Source organism: Syngnathus typhle, unplaced genomic scaffold (genome assembly GCF_033458585.1).
Source record: "Syngnathus typhle isolate RoL2023-S1 ecotype Sweden unplaced genomic scaffold, RoL_Styp_1.0 HiC_scaffold_153, whole genome shotgun sequence".
Lineage (NCBI taxonomy): Eukaryota > Metazoa > Chordata > Actinopteri > Syngnathiformes > Syngnathidae > Syngnathus > Syngnathus typhle.
The window spans coordinates 62,805-82,316 of NW_026872059.1; the positions used below are offsets into that span (position 1 = coordinate 62,805).

The window sequence follows — 19,512 nt, forward strand, 5'->3', positions numbered from 1 at the left end:
TAATTTGAGCCTTTACACTTTTAAATGTATTTAGAGTTACAAATATCTTGAATAATTTTCATAATCACCAATTAATCTGTTTATATATATATATATATGATATTCGATATGAAATAAACAGGTTGTAGGCTTGAAGTTTGCATTTATAGATGGTCCATTATTGTGAAAAGTCGTTTAAAAAAAAAAGATCGAAAAAACTTGCACTTGATTTTCTTTTTTTCCCTTTTTTTTATTATTTTGCAGTAAACCTGTTCAATAACCACCAAAGGTGAAAAGGACTTAGCAAAATAAAATAGGCCTACAGAGTTTTTGTTTATTTTTAAAAAGAAAGAAAGGGCGCCAGAATTCAAACTGATTGTTTGAATCTTGACGAGGCGTCCAATCAGCGCCTTGCACTTGGCTCCGCTACCAGTGGACGAAGCAACGAACGGTTACGGCAGCAGCACCACAACGTCGAAACTTTCTCTACTCTCATTTTGGATTTTGCTCATTTTCAGCATCTTACTACGGTAAGGTTGATGTTTTATATGGTTTTTAGGTTAGGTTTTATGGTTGATATTTCCCTGTTTGACGTGTAAGATGTATTCTTGTTGTGTTTGTGGAGAATCTGTTCAGTCTCTTAAAGCATATGTTTTGCATTGTAAACTGCATCGCAATGAGCCCCGTTGTATTTTCAAGTGTGTGGAAATTGACTGTAAGCAGGTATTTTCTAGATATGCAGCATTAAAATCGCACTTCTATCGCCACCATAGTGCAGTCTCGTTGACTGCTCCGGATCATGCTATGGCTAAAGCTACATTGAAGTGCACGGTTGCACTTTGTGAGCGCCAGTGTGACGGAGTCAGGGAGTTGCTTGCTCACCTTAAGGAGCACATAGCAAAGGGACACCCCATAAACTGCCCAGTGAGAGGATGCAAAACCTCACTTTTTACTGTGAAGTCTTCATTTACTTCTCATATGTCCAGAAAACACCGACATTGTTCAGCACATGTGATTTGTGGCCAATTCAGAGATACAAACTCAGAAAGTCCTTCTACAAATGAGCAAAACATCCCTACCGTGCACGAAACTGCCAGTGTATCAGAGGCTGCTGAAAACACTTTTGGGGACTCGTCTAATTTCAGTGACTTGTACCTCAGAAATGTGTGTTTATTTTACATAAAACTTATGGGCCAGCTTCTTATTCCAGCATCTACTATTCAGACCATCGTTGAAGAGATTCAAAACATACATGAGATGGGACACACATATACACTGAACAGATTAAACTTGCTTCTGAAAGATTTGTCAGTATCAGATGAAGAGATTGTAAAAATCTGTGATACAGTAAAGGAATGTGATTTGTTTTCAGCGTGTCACACAGGGCCAATGAGGACAGCATACTCTAGAGCACAGTGTTTCAAAGAAATGTTTAAATATGTTGAGCCCAAAAAGGTGTTTCTAGGGAGAGATGAGAACAGAACAGAAAGATTTGCGTACTACATTCCTGTGTTAAACACACTGAAGAATATGTTACAATCAGTGCTCATGTCAGCAGCTCCTTACGATAATTCTGTTTCAAAACCAGATGTTCTCTGTGACTGCCATGATGGTAAGGTGTTTAAATCAAATACCTTTTTTCAAGAAAATGCATCTTGCCTTAAGCCAGTGCTTCTCAATTATTTTCTGTTACGCCCCCCCCCTAGCAAGAAGAAAACTATTCGCGCCCCCCCTCCCCACCGTGACTATCCTAACTTGTCTTGTAAGTCGTAAAATGTTGCACTGTCGCAAACGTGACAGAAGTAACAATGAGAGCGCCACTGCCCCCTGCTGTAGTAAACACGCAATTACACTTTATTCTAGTACTGCCAAAAAAAAAGCCTGTTCCCCAGGGTCACACGCGCCCCCCCAGGAATAGCACCGCGCCCCACTATTTGAGAAGCACTGCCTTAAGCTGATACTATACCAGGATGCATTTGAGGTCGTTAACCCTTTGGGTTCTGCAAAAAAGAAGCACAAAATTTTGGCTGTGTACTTCTCACTATTAAATTTGCCCCCACATTTTCGATCAAATGTTGATCACATGCAGCTGGTTTTGCTGTGTAGAGAAAAGGACTTTAAAGAATTTGGCCATGGCAAGGTTTTTTCAGAGCTACTGGCTGACTTGAAACTACTGGAGGAGAATGGGATTGCAATGGCAGATGAAAATGTTGTTAAAGGGACTCTCTACTGCATTGCTGGAGACAACTTGGGCTCGCATTGCATTGGTGGCTTTACTGAAAATTTCAGTTCTTCAAAATATTTCTGCAGATACTGCCTCATTTCTCGAATTCAATTTCAGGGGGATGACCCAATTTCTTGCGGACCAGAAAGAACCCCTGAAAGCTACAAGTCAGCAGTGGATCAGTTACAAGCTGAAGGCGTGGCGGATGTTCATGGAATAAAGTTCAGGTCAGAATTTAATACCTTAAAACACTTTGATGTTTGTCTGCCTGGTTTGCCCCCCCTGTCTTGGTCACGACATCTTTGAGGGTGTCCTATCTTATGATTTAGCACTTTACCTGAGGTACTTTGTTAAAAAAAAGAGATGGTTCACATACACTATTTTGAACAGACGCATTAATCAGTTCAAATATGGAGCTGTAGATGCTTCCTCCAAGCCATGTGAGGTCAGTCCTAAAACACTGCGACTTTCTGGTCATGCTGTACAAAACTGGAACTTTTTACGACTGTTACCTTTAATCATTGGAGACAGAGTGGAAGACGCACAAGATGATGTGTGGCAATTAACTCTGCAACTAAAGGACATAGTTGACTTGATTTGCGCTCAAAAGATTTCTGAGCCACAGGTTCTTTACCTGGATGCTCTAATTCAGGAATATTTGGATTCCAGGAAAGCACTGTTTCCAGATACCAACTTGAGACCAAAGCATCATTATTTGCGCCACTACCCAGGACTGATTTTAAAATTTGGCCCACTGATGAGACTATGGACTATGCGCTTTGAAAGTAAGCATAGTTACTTTAAAAGATGTGCAAGGCATTTGAAAAACTTTAAAAACCTGTGTCTCACTCTTTCAGAAAGACATCAGATGTTTCAGGCCTATCTTTCAGCTGGGTCAGTGAGTCCTCAAGCCTTGCTTATGAAAGAAGGCGTACCTTTCTACTCTGAGCTATACAGTGAACAAGTTAAAGATGCAGTCTTACAATTTGGCTTCACTGAAATTAATACAAAGATTCCTGTAGATTTGCAGTATAATGGGATAATATACAAAAAGGGGCAATTCGTTGTCACTAGGAATGATGACTCAATGGAGTTTGGTGAACTCCTCCTCCTTGTAGTTAAAGATGATTCTGCACTTCATTTGCTGATGAGAGTGTATTCAGCAGAATTCCTGCCACACTACCACATGTACTCAGTGAAAAATGACAGTGGAAGATTGCAGTGCCTACACATTAATGAACTGATTGACATGTGGCCATTATCATCTTACATCAAAAATGATACCAGATAGTGCCACTGAAGCACAGTGTATTGTCAGAGTAGATGCTTTGATGTCAGTAGACTAAAGGCCAACTTCTTTGTGTTTGTGTATCTGATAGATATGGCTGAATCAGAGATACAGACGATAAGTAGTGCAATTGCTGCAGTGCTTCCAGACCTTCCTCAAGCAGTTCTTAGTTCAGTGGAAGATACATTGAAGGGATTTGGTGCTGAGACCATAGATGATCTGCAGTACATTACAGAAGGAGACTTGCTGCCAGTGTTGAAGCCAGTCCAAGCCAGAAGACTTGTTGCTGCTTGGGCCCAGAACAGTAAGTGTTTTTTAAATTTAACATAATTTCACAAAATTTCTACATTGCCATAACAGCATAGCACACATTATCCAGTTATTTAACAGTTAACAAGTAATCAGTTAATTATTAAATTAAGTAACAATTATTTTAATCATTGTTTTGAGTCAAATTTTTTAAAAAGGGAAAAACTTAATATGAAAACTCATATTTTACAACATTTTCTAATATTATGGACAAACAAGACACTTGAGGCCTTGAACAGTGATCAACATTGTTTACTATTTTGTAACATTTTATGGACCAAACAACGAATAGATTAATTGACAATGAAAAATGTTAGTTGCAGCCATATTAACAATACATAAAATATTCAACAGAGAAGCACGACATCCTTCAAGGTTTAATGTTTCTCCTGTTCTTCTGTTACAGACTCAAGCACTACAACTGCAGCATTTTCCTCTCCACTGTCCGTCTGTTCCTCTCCACCTTCAGTCTCTCCCTCACCATCATCCTCCTCAATCACCTCATCCCCCTCAGGTAACTGTTCCACTTTTGTGGCAAACTGGGTAGAGACATTCCAGATACCATGGCAGAAGCTCCCTGAAGAGTTAGTGCAGAGTTTAGAAAGGAAGGTGAGACCTAGTCCGCGGCTGCGGCGAGAGATGGTAAGGATAGTGGTTTCTGAGATCATGAAGATGTGTAATAATCCAACCAAACACAACACTACAGAGATAGGCAAAAGAATGGTGGCCAAGTATCCAGAAGCCCTCCAAGATGTCATAGAGGGTGATGTCATTGGACCTGGATATCATTCACTGGTAAAGCAACTCCAAGCACGAGTTGAAAATGTGAAACGACCCAACACACCAAAAATAAGAAAACGCAAGGTTGCACCAGATGAGTCTGATACTGAAGAAATTCCAGCTGAACAAAAAGCCAGAGTTCAAGACACATATGGCTGTATAAACTGGGAGCCGAAATATTTGCCACTCTCTGAGACTATGGAGAGTCAGCAAGAAAAAAAAAACAAGATGAAGGAGATGTTTGAAGAGATTGACTTCAATGCAGACAATGTGAAAAAGTTAATACAGTCCACCTATTACACACAGCGTAAAGACATCAACAAGGGGACAAGCATTCAGAAACTCAGCCAAGAGTGGCCCTTTTTGTTCAAGGAAGCTGGTATGGTAGCACACTTCCAAGAACTTACTGGTCTGAGTCTAATGGATACTTTCCTTGGCAATGTGGAGAAAAAAGGAAGACGCCTCTTAAACTTCTTCAAGAATGTTGATGCACAAAAACGCAAACAAGTCCTGGATGCTCTTCTCAAGTTTCAGACTGAGCTGGGCCATTTGGATGGTTGCTCACAAGACCTTGTAAAGATGGTACTTCTTTTACTGGCTCATTTTGGTGAGAAGGAGGAGAACCTGCTCCAATACGTTGAGGAGACATGCCTGGCCCAAGAGGTTCAGATAGAGAAGTTGCCGGCAACACCCTGCATAATTGTGTGTGGTAAGTAAACAAAAATTAAATGTCTAACCAAACCCCGCAGCTAAATCTATATGTATACTGACATCAAATTATACTATTCTATCTATCTATCTATCTATCTATCTATCTATCTATCTATCTATCTATCTATCTATCTATCTATCTATCTATCTATCTATCTATCTATCTATCTATCTATCTATCTATCTATCTATCTATCTATCTATCTATCTATCTATCTATCTATCTATCTATCTATCTATCTATCTATCTATCTATCTATCTATCTATCTATCTATCTATCTATCTATCTATCTATCTATCTATCTATCTATCTATCTATCTATCTATCTATCTATCTATCTATCTATCTATCTATCTATCTATCTACCTACCTACCTACCTACCTACCTACCTACCTACCTACCTACCTACCTACCTACCTACCTACCTACCTACCTACCTACCTACCTACCTACCTACCTATCTACCTATCTACCTACCTACCTACCTACACTTGTATATCTTATTACTTCACCTGGCACCAAGACCAGCCCATAGGAGAATTCAATGCAATAGCATAGTTTAAATTAACTCAGTTTTCAGTACGCTATTAAAATGTTGTTGTTGTTTTAATGTAATAAGCACCATTGTATTTTAGTCAATATCTGACATTTAAGTCCTTATAACTGAATGTTTTTATTTTTTCATTTTGTTTTTTATGTTGTTAATATTTTCAGGGTCCTGTTGCTTTTCTGCTGACACATTCATGTTGAGCATTGACCAAAAGGTTGTCAACGACCACATCACTTCCTTCACCTCTGCCGTTTGCCTGCTGTTTGGGAGTTTCTATTGCTTCAACATACACTACCCAGTGGAACTACGATCAACACTAGAGTTTCTCCAAAGGTACAGTTTATTTCTGCTAGAGCAATAATTTCTTTGATCTCACCCATTAATTGTTACTTCTTTGTTTTTTTTCTTATGAAGGTGTTTCTTCTCAATAAATCCTGAGAGAGGCACCAAGGTCGAGTGGAATAAAAAAAAGAAAGTACTCTCAGTCAATCCTAGAGTCCTCACTCTGATTGCAGACCTCGCAGACCATGAGTGGAGATAGACACACCCTATTAACCCTTTAGGGACAAGTGGTTAAGGTATGAGTGGTTAATGTGTGTTCAGGTATACTGGATGTTCAAGTATACAATATGTTATGGTACACTGTACCTATTTTGTTTTTAAAATTGTACCACAAGGTAAATTGAAATCCAGTGTTAACTTTTTGTTGGAAAATGTCTGGTGGTTTCTAAAGGTACGTGTTTAGCTTCACTGAGAGCGATCAGTGGATTTGTGCTAATTAATCCAGAAATGTCTTTGATGGCACTTTTTTTCGTTTACAGTCTTTAAGGTAATTGTTTTGTGAATTCTATAGTTTGTACAATTTCAAACCAATGCTGTTTACAACTTCACAGAAGTGGAATAACTTTCCTATATTTCAAAATGTAAGAAGAACATGTTTTTTGTGGCCAATTGGTCGTTCAGGTTTATTGAGTAGAATAAGTGTTGAAAATATTGTAGTCCCATGTAAATCACGTTTATGTGAGTCACTCTTTCAGAGAGTCATAGTTGATTATTTGTCTGCCAGTGGATTATTAAATGCAATTTACAGTTCACTGTAACACAGCTGCTGACTGTTTGCGGAGTTACACATAATACAGCCTGACTCAATCTATTGAGTCAATACTCAAGCTGTTATATGGAGTTTTGTCAATAAATATGTACGAAAAAACCTAAAAAAAACTTGTCATATGCTGTTGAGGCTTTTTGTTATACAGAAGTGGGTATGGTTGCCAGGAAAGGGGTAAATAAAGTTTAGGTAAATGTTGATGCTATAAAAACAGCTATGGCCATTTTCTATCAAGATATTTTTTGGGCTTTTAACCTTCATTTGAGAGAGACAGCCTAAGACTGACAGGAAGGTGCGGGAATGACATACAACCACAAACAAGAGACCTTGAGCATTTAGAGCAGGGGTCCCCAAACTTTTTCCTGTGAGGGCCACATAACCTTTCCCTTCTCTGATGGCGGGCCGGTGGCAGTTTGTAACAGAAAAAGTGTGACGATCGTAGGGGAGCTTAAAAAAATTTTTTTTTTTTTATTTTCCAGAAAGCCACACATAACCAAATAACAGTTATTTAATAACCCTTTCCAGGTTCTTTACAGAAAAAAAAGTCAGGAAACAAATAATAACACTATTAATGAAATAAATAATAACTAAACCCTCTCTGAGTTCTTCACAGAAAAAACAGGAAATAAATAATAACTAAATAACTCTCTCTGGGTTCTTCATAGAAAAAAAACCATGGAACATTAACTTTCTGTTGTGCCATGCACAATCTTAACAGATAAAAGTTCAGCTCAGTTGTCAGAGCAGAACCTCTCTGACACATATGAGCAGTCTCTTAAAGTTCTTGTGTTCCTTCCTTATAATCCTTTTGTAGGTTCCAGTAGGCTTGTAGACACCGCTGTCTTTTTTGTTAAAGTTTGATAGTGCGTCATAGTCTGGAGTAAAATTTGTTGTGGCAATTCTTAGGCGAGATCCGAGGTGTTGGTCCGTTTACCTCGATCTGTGACGGGTAGATGTTGACGTTCATGTGGCTGAACGTCACGTCGCGTACGTCGAGCCAAATTGGCAACTCTTTTAAACGCTCGGCACTGTGTTCACCCTGCTTTACTTGGGCGACATTTTAACGGAAGGATTCCAGGGGAAGGTTTGTGGGTGGCTTTAGCGCAAAACTGCATCTGAAAGCTCAGCGCGCAAATTACAAGAATGCTGTCGTCACAGCCCACGCTCTAAATTCGGGACTGATACAAATAGAGCGCGAGTGCGCCATGTCCGTACACGCACTTGTGAGTGTGCACCGAGCTTTCTGACACGGCTTCCGGTAGTAAATGCGCAGGCGAGCGCTTCCCCATCTACTGGGGAAACGCAGTCATTGCAGGCAAAATGAGCAAAAAAAAAAAAAAAGTTTAATAATACAATTTATTCAGGGTTGGCGGGCCGGATTAAACGGTCCTGCGGGCCGTATCCGGCCCGCGGGCCGTAGTTTGGTGACCCCTGATTTAGAGGATGGGTGGTTAACAATAAGGGAATTTCTAAGCAATTCACATGAGAGAAGTGCTCCCCATCCAGTCGCCAAAAACAAAAATTTGTATAGATTTATCCAGTTGTTTTTTAAACCAAATCCCAATATTTATCTGGTGTTTCCCAAAGTCTTCGTGTCTAATTAGGCATGTTAAAGTGAATAATTTTTTATCCCTTTTCAACTGGTCAAAAATGGTTACATTTGTCATGTCCTTCATATCTAATCATATCGCAATGTTCTAACGTTTTATATACTTTAAACTTGAATTGGTGACTGGACAATGTTTATTACATATTTATGAGTAAGATAATCTTCGGGTTCCTAATTATTACATTATATATACCATTTCTGTATGGAATACTTTTTGACCTGTTATCCCTCCCTAAAAAAAACACCTAAAATGTTCAGTTATTCAACTGTATGGAGGGGTGGAGTGGAATGCTAAGGAACTGAGCTGGTAAGTTGGCAACTTATTTGGAATATATACATTAGATCAGATATACATCAGTCTCAAACCTCAAACTATTGATCTCCTTCCAATAGGCCAAGCCAAACACCTCCAAAGGTCCTGAAATTGAGTGGTGATGTTATTGTCAACATGGTCCTCCTTCAACGTGGACCTGTTAATGCATTCAGTCACAACGTTTATGGTAAGTTTTTCCTTACACACTGCTGCTGTAGACTGACAGTGGTGGGGCATTTCTTCAATAGGATGTTTCGTTTGATTATAAAATAGATCTCACTATAAAATGCTTGATATGCTCTTGGTAAAATATAATATAATTATGTTTAAACTTACTGTATTCCCTAGAATGAGAGTGAGAAAGAGAGACTGACAACACTCGTAGATGAGAGAGGGGCATGCAAAGTATGGACTGAAGAGAGCCAACGACTACTACATTCACCATGACCCTGCACATGCAACAAAAGTCCTGTGAGTAATGGGCAATAACTAATTTATTATGTATTATTAATAAATGTATTATATGTATTCAGTAAGGGTGGGGGAAAAATCGATGCACATAAGATCTTTGTTTAACGATTTTTTAATCGATTTTTTAAATTAAAAAAAAATTGTTTAAAAAACAGGCACACCAGGCTTTGTATTATGCAGAAGTCCTTTATTTTTGTTCAAACGTATTGTATAGATAGCTACCTAATTGAGGACCACACAATGTCGTTGATAAAGGCACTTCCCTAAGAATTTAACTTACCGTATTTTCCGCCCTATAAGGCGCACCTAAAAACCTAAAATTTTCTCAAAAACCAACTTATAGTCCGGTGCGCCTTATATATGGACCAAATTCCTAAATTTAAACTGGCCCAAAGCATTGTGTCATGAAATCAATCATAAGTGGCCCGCTGAAGACTATGAATCATGAATCAAAAAGACTATGGATCATTATTTTATGATTATAAAGTAATTTGTTCCGTCTGAAGTTGAAATAAAAAAGATAAAATGGAGAATGATTTGATTTGGATTAAAAATCTGACATGATGGTGCGCCTTATAGTCCGGTGCGCCTTATATAAGGATAAAGTTTTAAAATGGGCCGTTCATTGAAGGTGCGCCTTATAGGCCGGAAAATACGGTAATAAATGTGAAAAGGACACTTTTATGTCCACTTGTCATTCTGTATACCAAAGCAGATGAGAGTAGATCATGATCAGAAACCCAATAAGAAATCTTTATGAATAAAATCGAATCGTTTTAATAAAAAATCTTTTTGAATCAAAAATCGATTTTGAATCGAATCGTGGCCCCAAGAAGGAGGAACGAGAGGAATGAGATAACTGTAATAATCTGATCTAATGAGAATACCTGCAAATCCTGGTTTATATTATTTTCTTGTCCATTTTCAGATTTCTTTTGGAGTACAGCCGCCGTACCCGATCCCCTCCACCGGCCCGCCTTCCATACAGCATAGGACACCACCCCGCAACACAAAGCAGCAACCAACAATACACGATGCGCCGCGGACAAGGGCCCCGCGAGATGTACCGCACACCGCCCTTCCAGCGGCAGAGAGAGGAGGGCGACGGGGTGACTGCTCTTGGCTCTCGGGTGAATGTCTTTCTTTTGATGGAAAAAATGTGGGATAATGTTAATCATTAAAAGTTAAATCAACATTAATAAAATCTAAATACTGAAAAATTTCCACTGTATTTATCACAGTAAAATTCTGGAAACCACAGCTGGCAGTTTTTTCTGGGGTGCGCATTATACATGGGTACAAACATTTTTTATTATTATTTTTTTAAATCCGGATATGATACGGAGGCCGCCATTACGGATGCGCTTTGTTCTCTGCTGTTCACTTCAAACACGCTCCATACGAACACAATGCTCTCGTATCAGATGCCTGCTCGATCACCTGCTCGTTTGCTGTCACAATGTACCCTACACAAATCTGAAACATTTCTTCGCTATCGAGTTTACTAGCGCATGCGCAGTGATACTGACCGGCAGAATACCATCCGGTTGTTCCCAAAGATGATCTTTTTTCTGAAATAATTTTACGTTTACAGAGTCAAAATTTGGGTGCGTATTATACATGGGTACAGGCTTTTTTCCAGCCATTTTTAGGGTGCGTATTATACATGGGGGCGCATTATACATGGGAAAAACGGTATATATATATATATATAAAGGAAAACCTTTATTTATATGATATTTAAAGGGAATTTATACAGAATTAAGTAGTATTTTATATTTAATACTGTTAATTGTACAGTAAAACACTAAAATACTTTTAGGCAAAATCTTTTATATTATATAGTATTTCTATGTCAATTACAAATCAAAACTAGGTTTCTTTTGATGGAAAAAATATTTATTTATATGGTAAAATATGAAATAAAATACAAAAATTACCTGTAAAATCAACAGTACATAATCCTTTTACCGTAATAGCAGAAAAAGCTCTACCGTATTTATTACGGTAAAATTTTGGACACCAAAATATTCTTTTCACTTTAAGTATACGGTGAAACACAGTCATATTTAATGGAAAACCTTTATTTATATGATATTTCCAGGGAATTTGTACAGAATAACGTAGTATTTTATATTAGATACTGTTAATTGAACAGTAAAATACTGTAACATTTCCTAGCAAAATCCTTATTTAATAAGGTATTTACATGTCAATTTTAAAACAAAACTGTTTATTTTGATGGAACAAATATTTATTTATACGGTAAAATATGAAATAAAATACCAATATTACCTGTCAAATCAACAGTACAAAATCCTTTTACCGTAATAGCAGAAAAAGCTCTACCGTATTTATTACGGTAGAATTTTGGCAACCACAGCTGCCAGTTTTTTACCGTGGAAATTACAGTTTTACTTTTACAGTAAAATAGTGTAATAATTAATGGCAAAATATTTAATTTATGCGGCATTCATACGGTATTTTCTTGTCAAATATATGGCAAAACAGCTTTTCTTTTGTTGGAAAAACCTTTTTTTTATACGGTAAAATATTGAATTGAATGGCAATCTTAAACGTGAAATCAACTGTCCTAATATCCTTTTACCGTAATGTAAAAAAATGTTACACCATATTTATTACGGTAAAGTTCTGGCAACCACAGCTGCCAGTTTTTTACCGTAAAAACAACGGTTTTTTTTTTACAGTGTAGCACCCGATAGCGTTTTTTTCGATGCCAACCTAACCAGAGTGACGGGAGCGGCACAATTCAGAAAAAGTGCTCAGCTCGCCGAGAAAATGCGATTTAAGCAATAAAATTAAAAATGCTTATAAAACATAAACCAAACGTTGGAGGTGGTCATTTCTTAATGCGCAGTAATAAACTCGGCACTCTAAAGCACCCGAGAGCGTTTTTTTCGATGCCAACCTAACCAGAGTGACGGGAGCGGCACAATTCAGAAAAAGTGCTCAGCTCGCCGAGAAAATGCGATTTAAGCAATAAAATTAAAAATGCTTATAAAACATAAACCAAACGTTGGAGGTGGTCATTTCTTAATGCGCAGTAATAAACTCGGCACTCTAAAGCACCCGAGAGCGTTTTTTTCGATGCCAACCTAACCAGAGTTACGGGAGCGGCACAATTCAGAAAAAGCGCTCATTCGCCGAGAAAATGCGATTTAAGCAATAAAATTAAAAATGCTTATAAAACATAAACCAAACGTTGGAGGTGGTCATTTCTTCATGCGCAGTGAATAACTCGGCACTCTAAAGCACCCGAGAGCGTTTTTTTCGATGCCAACCTAACCAGAGTGACGGGAGCGGCACAATTCAGAAAAAGTGCTCAGCTCGCCGAGAAAATGCGATTTAAGCAATAAAATTAAAAATGCTTATAAAACATAAACCAAACGTTGGAGGTGGTCATTTCTTAATGCGCAGTAATAAACTCGGCACCCTAAAGCACCCGTGAGCGTTTTTTTCGATGCCAACCTAACCAGAGTGACGGGAGCGGCACAATTCAGAAAAAGTGCTCAGCTCGCCGAGAAAATGCGATTTAAGCAATAAAATTAAAAATGCTTATAAAACATAAACCAAACGTTGGAGGTGGTCATTTCTTCATGCGCAGTGATAAAGTCAGCACTCTAAAGCACCCGAGAGCGTTTTTTTCGATGCCAACCTAACCAGAGTGACGGGAGCGGCACAATTCAGAAAAAGTGCTCAGCTCGCCGAGAAAATGCGATTTAAGCAATAAAATTAAAAATGCTTATTAAACGTAAACCAAACGTTGGAGGTGGTCATTTCTTCATGCGCAGTGATAAACTCGGCACTCTAAAGCACCCGAGAGCGTTTTTTTCGATGCCAACCTAACCAGAGTGACGGGAGCGGCACAATTCAGAAAAAGTGCTCAGCTCGCCGAGAAAATGCGATTTAAGCAATAAAATTAAAAATGCTTATAAAACATAAACCAAACGTTGGAGGTGGTCATTTCTTAATGCGCAGTAATAAACTCGGCACTCTAAAGCACCCGAGAGCGTTTTTTTCGATGCCAACCTAACCAGAGTGACGGGAGCGGCACAATTCAGAAAAAGTGCTCAGCTCGCCGAGAAAATGCGATTTAAGCAATAAAATTAAAAATGCTCATTAAACATAAACCAAACGTTGGAGGTGGTCATTTCTTCATGCGCAGTGAATAACTCGGCACTCTAAAGCACCCGAGAGCGTTTTTTTCGATGCCAACCTAACCAGAGTGACGGGAGCGGCACAATTCAGAAAAAGCGCTCAGCTCGCCGAGAAAATGCGATTTAAGCAATAAAATTAAAAATGCTTATAAAACATAAACCAAACGTTGGAGGTGGTCATTTCTTAATGCGCAGTAATAAACTCGGCACTCTAAAGCACCCGAGAGCGTTTTTTTCGATGCCAACCTAACCAGAGTGACGGGAGCGGCACAATTCAGAAAAAGTGCTCAGCTCGCCGAGAAAATGCGATTTAAGCAATAAAATTAAAAATGCTTATTAAACATAAACCAAACGTTGGAGGTGGTCATTTCTTCATGCGCAGTGAATAACTCGGCACTCTAAAGCACCCGAGAGCGTTTTTTTCGATGCCAACCTAACCAGAGTGACGGGAGCGGCACAATTCAGAAAAAGCGCTCAGCTCGCCGAGAAAATGCGATTTAAGCAATAAAATTAAAAATGCTTATAAAACATAAACCAAACGTTGGAGGTGGTCATTTCTTAATGCGCAGTAATAAACTCGGCACTCTAAAGCACCCGAGAGCGTTTTTTTCGATGCCAACCTAACCAGAGTGACGGGAGCGGCACAATTCAGAAAAAGTGCTCAGCTCACCGAGAAAATGCGATTTAAGCAATAAAATTAAAAATGCTTATAAAACATAAACCAAACGTTGGAGGTGGTCATTTCTTAATGCGCAGTAATAAACTCGGCACTCTAAAGCACCCGAGAGCGTTTTTTTCGATGCCAACCTAACCAGAGTGACGGGAGCGGCACAATTCAGAAAAAGTGCTCAGCTCGCCGAGAAAATGCGATTTAAGCAATAAAATTAAAAATGCTTATTAAACATAAACCAAACGTTGGAGGTGGTCATTTCTTCATGCGCAGTGAATAACTCGGCACTCTAAAGCACCCGATAGCGTTTTTTTCGATGCCAACCTAACCAGAGTGACGGGAGCGGCACAATTCAGAAAAAGTGCTCAGCTCGCCGAGAAAATGCGATTTAAGCAATAAAATTAAAAATGCTTATAAAACATAAACCAAACGTTGGAGGTGGTCATTTCTTAATGCGCAGTAATAAACTCGGCACTCTAAAGCACCCGAGAGCGTTTTTTTCGATGCCAACCTAACCAGAGTGACGGGAGCGGCACAATTCAGAAAAAGTGCTCAGCTCGCCGAGAAAATGCGATTTAAGCAATAAAATTAAAAATGCTTATAAAACATAAACCAAACGTTGGAGGTGGTCATTTCTTCATGCGCAGTGAATAACTCGGCACTCTAAAGCACCCGAGAGCGTTTTTTTCGATGCCAACCTAACCAGAGTGACGGGAGCGGCACAATTCAGAAAAAGTGCTCAGCTCGCCGAGAAAATGCGATTTAAGCAATAAAATTAAAAATGCTTATAAAACATAAACCAAACGTTGGAGGTGGTCATTTCTTAATGCGCAGTAATAAACACTAGCACTCTAGAGCACCCGAGAGCGTTTTTTTCGATGCCAACCTAACCAGAGTGACGGGAGCGGCACAATTCAGAAAAAGTGCTCAGTTCGCCGAGAAAATGCGATTTAAGCAATAAAATTAAAAATGCTTATAAAACATAAACCAAACGTTGGAAGTGGTCATTTCTTCATGCGCAGTGATAAACTCGGCACTCTAAAGCACCCGAGAGCGTTTTTTTCGATGCCAACCTAACCAGAGTTACGGGAGCGGCACAATTCAGAAAAAACGCTCAGCTCGCCGAGAAAATGCGATTTAAGCAATAAAATTAAAAATGCTTATAAAACATAAACCAAACGTTGGAAGTGGTCATTTCTTCATGCGCAGTGATAAACTCGGCACTCTAAAGCACCCGAGAGCGTTTTTTTCGATGCCAACCTAACCAGAGTTACGGGAGCGGCACAATTCAGAAAAAGCGCTCAGCTCGCCGAGAAAATGCGATTTAAGCAATAAAATTAAAAATGCTTATTAAACATAAACCAAACGTTGGAGGTGGTCATTTCTTCATGCGCAGTGAATAACTCGGCACTCTAAAGCACCCGAGAGCGTTTTTTTCGATGCCAACCTAACCAGAGTGACGGGAGCGGCACAATTCAGAAAAAGCGCTCAGCTCGCCGAGAAAATGCGATTTAAGCAATAAAATTAAAAATGCTTATAAAACATAAACCAAACGTTGGAGGTGGTCATTTCTTCATGCGCAGTGATAAACTCGGCACTCTAAAGCACCCGAGAGCGTTTTTTTCGATGCCAACCTAACCAGAGTGACGGGAGCGGCACAATTCAGAAAAAGTGCTCAGCTCGCCGAGAAAATGCGATTTAAGCAATAAAATTAAAAATGCTTATAAAACATAAACCAAACGTTGGAGGTGGTCATTTCTTCATGCGCAGTGAATAACTCGGCACTCTAAAGCACCCGAGAGCGTTTTTTTCGATGCCAACCTAACCAGAGTGACGGGAGCGGCACAATTCAGAAAAAGTGCTCAGCTCGCCGAGAAAATGCGATTTAAGCAATAAAATTAAAAATGCTTATAAAACATAAACCAAACGTTGGAGGTGGTCATTTCTTAATGCGCAGTAATAAACTCGGCACTCTAGAGCACCCGAGAGCGTTTTTTTCGATGCCAACCTAACCAGAGTGACGGGAGCGGCACAATTCAGAAAAAGTGCTCAGCTCGCCGAGAAAATGCGATTTAAGCAATAAAATTAAAAATGCTTATAAAACATAAACCAAACGTTGGAAGTGGTCATTTCTTCATGCGCAGTGATAAACTCGGCACTCTAAAGCACCCGAGAGCGTTTTTTTCGATGCCAACCTAACCAGAGTTACGGGAGCGGCACAATTCAGAAAAAGCGCTCAGCTCGGCGAGAAAATGCGATTTAAGCAATAAAATTAAAAATGCTTATAAAACATAAACCAAACGTTGGAAGTGGTCATTTCTTCATGCGCAGTGATAAACTCGGCACTCTAAAGCACCCGAGAGCGTTTTTTTCGATGCCAACCTAACCAGAGTTACGGGAGCGGCACAATTCAGAAAAAGCGCTCAGCTCGCCGAGAAAATGCGATTTAAGCAATAAAATTAAAAATGCTTATAAAACATAAACCAAACGTTGGAGGTGGTCATTTCTTAATGCGTAGTAATAAACTCGGCACTCTAAAGCACACGAGAGCGTTTTTTTCGATGCCAACCTAACCAGAGTGACGGGAGCGGCACAATTCAGAAAAAGTGCTCAGCTCGCCGAGAAAATGCGATTTAAGCAATAAAATTAAAAATGCTTATTAAACATAAACCAAACGTTGGAGGTGGTCATTTCTTCATGCGCAGTGAATAACTCGGCACTCTAAAGCACCCGAGAGCGTTTTTTTCGATGCCAACCTAACCAGAGTGACGGGAGCGGCACAATTCAGAAAAAGCGCTCAGCTCGCCGAGAAAATGCGATTTAAGCAATAAAATTAAAAATGCTTATAAAACATAAACCAAACGTTGGAGGTGGTCATTTCTTCATGCGCAGTGGTAAACTCGGCACTCTAAAGCACCCGAGAGCGTTTTTTTCGATGCCAACCTAACCAGAGTGACGGGAGCGGCACAATTCAGAAAAAGCGCTCAGCTCGCCGAGAAAATGCGATTTAAGCAATAAAATTAAAAATGCTTATTAAACATAAACCAAACGTTGGAGGTGGTCATTTCTTCATGCGCAGTGAATAACTCGGCACTCTAAAGCACCCGATAGCGTTTTTTTCGATGCCAACCTAACCAGAGTGACGGGAGCGGCACAATTCAGAAAAAGTGCTCAGCTCGCCGAGAAAATGCGATTTAAGCAATAAAATTAAAAATGCTTATAAAACATAAACCAAACGTTGGAGGTGGTCATTTCTTAATGCGCAGTAATAAACTCGGCACTCTAAAGCACCCGAGAGCGTTTTTTTCGATGCCAACCTAACCAGAGTGACGGGAGCGGCACAATTCAGAAAAAGTGCTCAGCTCGCCGAGAAAATGCGATTTAAGCAATAAAATTAAAAATGCTTATAAAACATAAACCAAACGTTGGAGGTGGTCATTTCTTAATGCGCAGTAATAAACTCGGCACTCTAAAGCACCCGAGAGCGTTTTTTTCGATGCCAACCTAACCAGAGTGACGGGAGCGGCACAATTCAGAAAAAGCGCTCAGCTCGCCGAGAAAATGCGATTTAAGCAATAAAATTAAAAATGCTTATAAAACATAAACCAAACGTTGGAGGTGGTCATTTCTTCATGCGCAGTGAATAACTCGGCACTCTAAAGCACCCGAGAGCGTTTTTTTCGATGCCAACCTAACCAGAGTGACGGGAGCGGCACAATTCAGAAAAAGCGCTCAGCTCGCCGAGAAAATGCGATTTAAGCAATAAAATTAAAAATGCTTATTAAACATAAACCAAACGTTGGAGGTGGTCATTTCTTCATGCGCAGTGAATAACTCGGCACTCTAAAGCACCCGAGAGCGTTTTTTTCGATGCCAACCTAACCAGAGTGACGGGAGCGGCACAATTCAGAAAAAGCGCTCAGCTCGCCGAGAAAATGTGATTTAAGCAATAAAATTAAAAATGCTTATAAAACATAAACCAAACGTTGGAGGTGGTCATTTCTTCATGCGCAGTGATAAACTCGGCACTCTAAAGCACCCGAGAGCGTTTTTTTCGATGCCAACCTAACCAGAGTGACGGGAGCGGCACAATTCAGAAAAAGTGCTCAGCTCGCCGAGAAAATGCGATTTAAGCAATAAAATTAAAAATGCTTATAAAACATAAACCAAACGTTGGAGGTGGTCATTTCTTCATGCGCAGTGAATAACTCGGCACTCTAAAGCACCCGAGAGCGTTTTTTTCGATGCCAACCTAACCAGAGTGACGGGAGCGGCACAATTCAGAAAAAGTGCTCAGCTCGCCGAGAAAATGCGATTTAAGCAATAAAATTAGAAATGCTTATAAAACATAAACCAAACGTTGGAAGTGGTCATTTCTTCATGCGCAGTGATAAACTCGGCACTCTAAAGCACCCGAGAGCGTTTTTTTCGATGCCAACCTAACCAGAGTTACGGGAGCGGCACAATTCAGAAAAAGCGCTCAGCTCGCCGAGAAAATGCGATTTAAGCAATAAAATTAAAAATGCTTATAAAACATAAACCAAACGTTGGAGGTGGTCATTTCTTCATGCGCAGTGATAAACTCGGCACTCTAAAGCACCCGAGAGCGTTTTTTTCGATGCCAACCTAACCAGAGTGACGGGAGCGGCACAATTCAGAAAAAGTGCTCAGCTCGCCGAGAAAATGCGATTTAAGCAATAAAATTAAAAATGCTTATAAAACATAAACCAAACGTTGGAGGTGGTCATTTCTTCATGCGCAGTGAATAACTCGGCACTCTAAAGCACCCGAGAGCGTTTTTTTCGATGCCAACCTAACCAGAGTGACGGGAGCGGCACAATTCAGAAAAAGTGCTCAGCTCGCCGAGAAAATGCGATTTAAGCAATAAAATTAAAAATGCTTATAAAACATAAACCAAACGTTGGAGGTGGTCATTTCTTAATGCGCAGTAATAAACTCGGCACTCTAAAGCACCCGAGAGCGTTTTTTTCGATGCCAACCTAACCAGAGTGACGGGCGCGGCACAATTCAGAAAAAGTGCTCAGCTCGCCGAGAAAATGCGATTTAAGCAATAAAATTAAAAATGCTTATAAAACATAAACCAAACGTTGGAGGTGGTCATTTCTTCATGCGCAGTAATAAACTCGGCACTCCAAAGCACCCGAGAGCGTTTTTTTCGATGCCAACCTAACCAGAGTGACGGGAGCGGCACAATACAGAAAAAGCGCTCAGCTCGCCGAGAAAATGCGATTTAAGCAATAAAATTAAAAATGCTTATAAAACATAAACCAAACGTTGGAGGTGGTCATTTCTTCGTGC

At 39.6% G+C, this 19,512-nt stretch overlaps 1 protein-coding gene across 2 annotated transcripts; it reads left to right on the forward strand.

Annotated features, from left to right (window-relative positions):
- The first annotated feature begins 111 nt into the window (after positions 1–111).
- LOC133148749 (uncharacterized) lies at positions 112–10,705 on the forward strand. Of its 2 annotated transcripts, XR_009712825.1 has the most exons (9): positions 112–509; positions 2,321–2,430; positions 3,583–3,795; positions 4,207–4,314; positions 5,109–5,289; positions 6,009–6,177; positions 6,259–9,061; positions 9,223–9,345; positions 10,274–10,705. XR_009712825.1 is itself a non-coding variant. In XM_061271665.1 (6 exons), exons 3-6 carry the CDS (start codon positions 3,585–3,587, stop codon positions 6,383–6,385), a joined length of 1,590 nt encoding a protein of 529 aa, XP_061127649.1. In that variant the 5' UTR covers positions 166–509; positions 2,321–2,430; positions 3,583–3,584; the 3' UTR covers positions 6,386–8,325. The 2 variants fall into 2 exon arrangements, 1 of the variants encoding a protein (XP_061127649.1); XM_061271665.1 differs by lacking the exons at positions 9,223–9,345; positions 10,274–10,705 and having other exon boundaries at positions 166–509; positions 4,207–5,289; positions 6,259–8,325.
- The last annotated feature ends 8,807 nt before the right edge of the window (positions 10,706–19,512 follow it).